This window comes from Arachis ipaensis, chromosome B6 (genome assembly GCF_059453495.1).
Source record: "Arachis ipaensis isolate K30076 ecotype BB chromosome B6, ASM5945349v1, whole genome shotgun sequence".
NCBI lineage: Eukaryota > Viridiplantae > Streptophyta > Magnoliopsida > Fabales > Fabaceae > Arachis > Arachis ipaensis.
The window spans coordinates 64,150,719-64,152,092 of NC_142441.1; the positions used below are offsets into that span (position 1 = coordinate 64,150,719).

Below are 1,374 nucleotides of genomic sequence, written 5' to 3' on the forward strand. Positions count from 1 at the left end.
TCTTGCACAGTACCGGACAAACTTAAGCCGGTACGGTCGGTTAATTTACCCGTTCGCATTTTTACGCGGTTTTTCGCAGAAAATTACATTTTCTAACTCAAAAAAATCTACTGAGTCCATATATCATATTTAAATTTCATAATTAATATTCTAAATTTTTGAATCCTATTTTGGGCAATTTAATTATTTAATTTAATTAGGCGGTTAATTAGTCGTAGTTCTTACATTCTTTCCACCAAATAAGAAATTTTGTCTCCAAAATTTAGTGATTACCTAAGAATAACTCGGGATAATCCTTCGGCATCTTGGACTCTAACTCCGAAGTATGTTCTTCAACTCTTGCTCGTTTCCAAGCCACTTTAACCAACTGAACTTCCTTTCCTTGCAGTTTCTTCACACTAGTGTCGTCAATACGCACCGGTGTTACTTGAAGCGTCAAGTTTTGCCTCAACTCGACCGACCTGGGATCTAACACATGAGCCGCATCCGATGTGTACTTACAGAGTTGTGACACGTGGAATACGTCATGCAAGTTAGACAAGTGAGGCGGCAAAGCTACTTGATATGCCACCGGCCCGAATCGCCTCAGAATCTCGAACGGTCCAATGAATCTTGGATTCAACTTCTTGATCTTAATTGCTCTTCCGATCCTAGTTGCCAAAGTAACCCCTAGAAATACATGCTCTCCCAATTCAAACTCCGGCATTTTTCTTCTTTGATCTACATAACTTTTCTGTCGGCTCTGTGCAGTTAAAATCCTTGCTCGAATCTTCTTAATCACCTCAGTAGTCTCTGCTACCAAATCAGGACCCAAAACACTTGCTTCACCGGTTTCACACCAACACAGTGGAGATTGGAACTTTCATCCATACAAAGCCTCATACAGAGCCATCCCAATGCCCGCTGATTAGCGGATATTTTATACGCTTTTTGGCATAGTTTTCATATAGTTTTTAATATATTTTATTTAGTTTTTATTAAGTTTTCACAGGTTTTTGTGTTGAATTCACATTTTTGGATTCCACTTTGAGTTTGTGCATTTTTGTACCATTTCAGGTATTTTCTGGCTGAAATTGAGGAGCTGGAGCAAAAGTCTGATTCAGAGACAAAGAAAGCACTGCAGATGCTGTCCAGATCTGACCTCCTTGCACTCGAAAGAAATTTTTTGGAGCTAAAGAAGCCCAAATAGAGCTTTCTTAATGGCTATGGAAAGCCGATTTCTAGAGCTTTCCAGCAATATATAATATTTCATACTTTACTTCGGTTTAGAAGGCCCAAAACTGACGTCCAACGCCATCCTCTTGCCCCCTTTCTGGTGTCCAGCGCCCAAGGAGCAGAGCCCAGCATCCAAACACCTAGCGAGGACCCCCTAGC

General features: G+C 40.5%; 1 protein-coding gene across 1 annotated transcript; it reads right to left on the reverse strand.

The window, feature by feature from the left end:
* Positions 1-262: 262 nt before the first annotated feature.
* On the reverse strand, positions 263-706 carry LOC148556224 (uncharacterized). Its single transcript, XM_088490686.1, has one exon. It carries the CDS (start codon positions 704-706, stop codon positions 263-265), a length of 444 nt encoding a protein of 147 aa, XP_088346812.1.
* Positions 707-1,374: the final 668 nt, after the last annotated feature.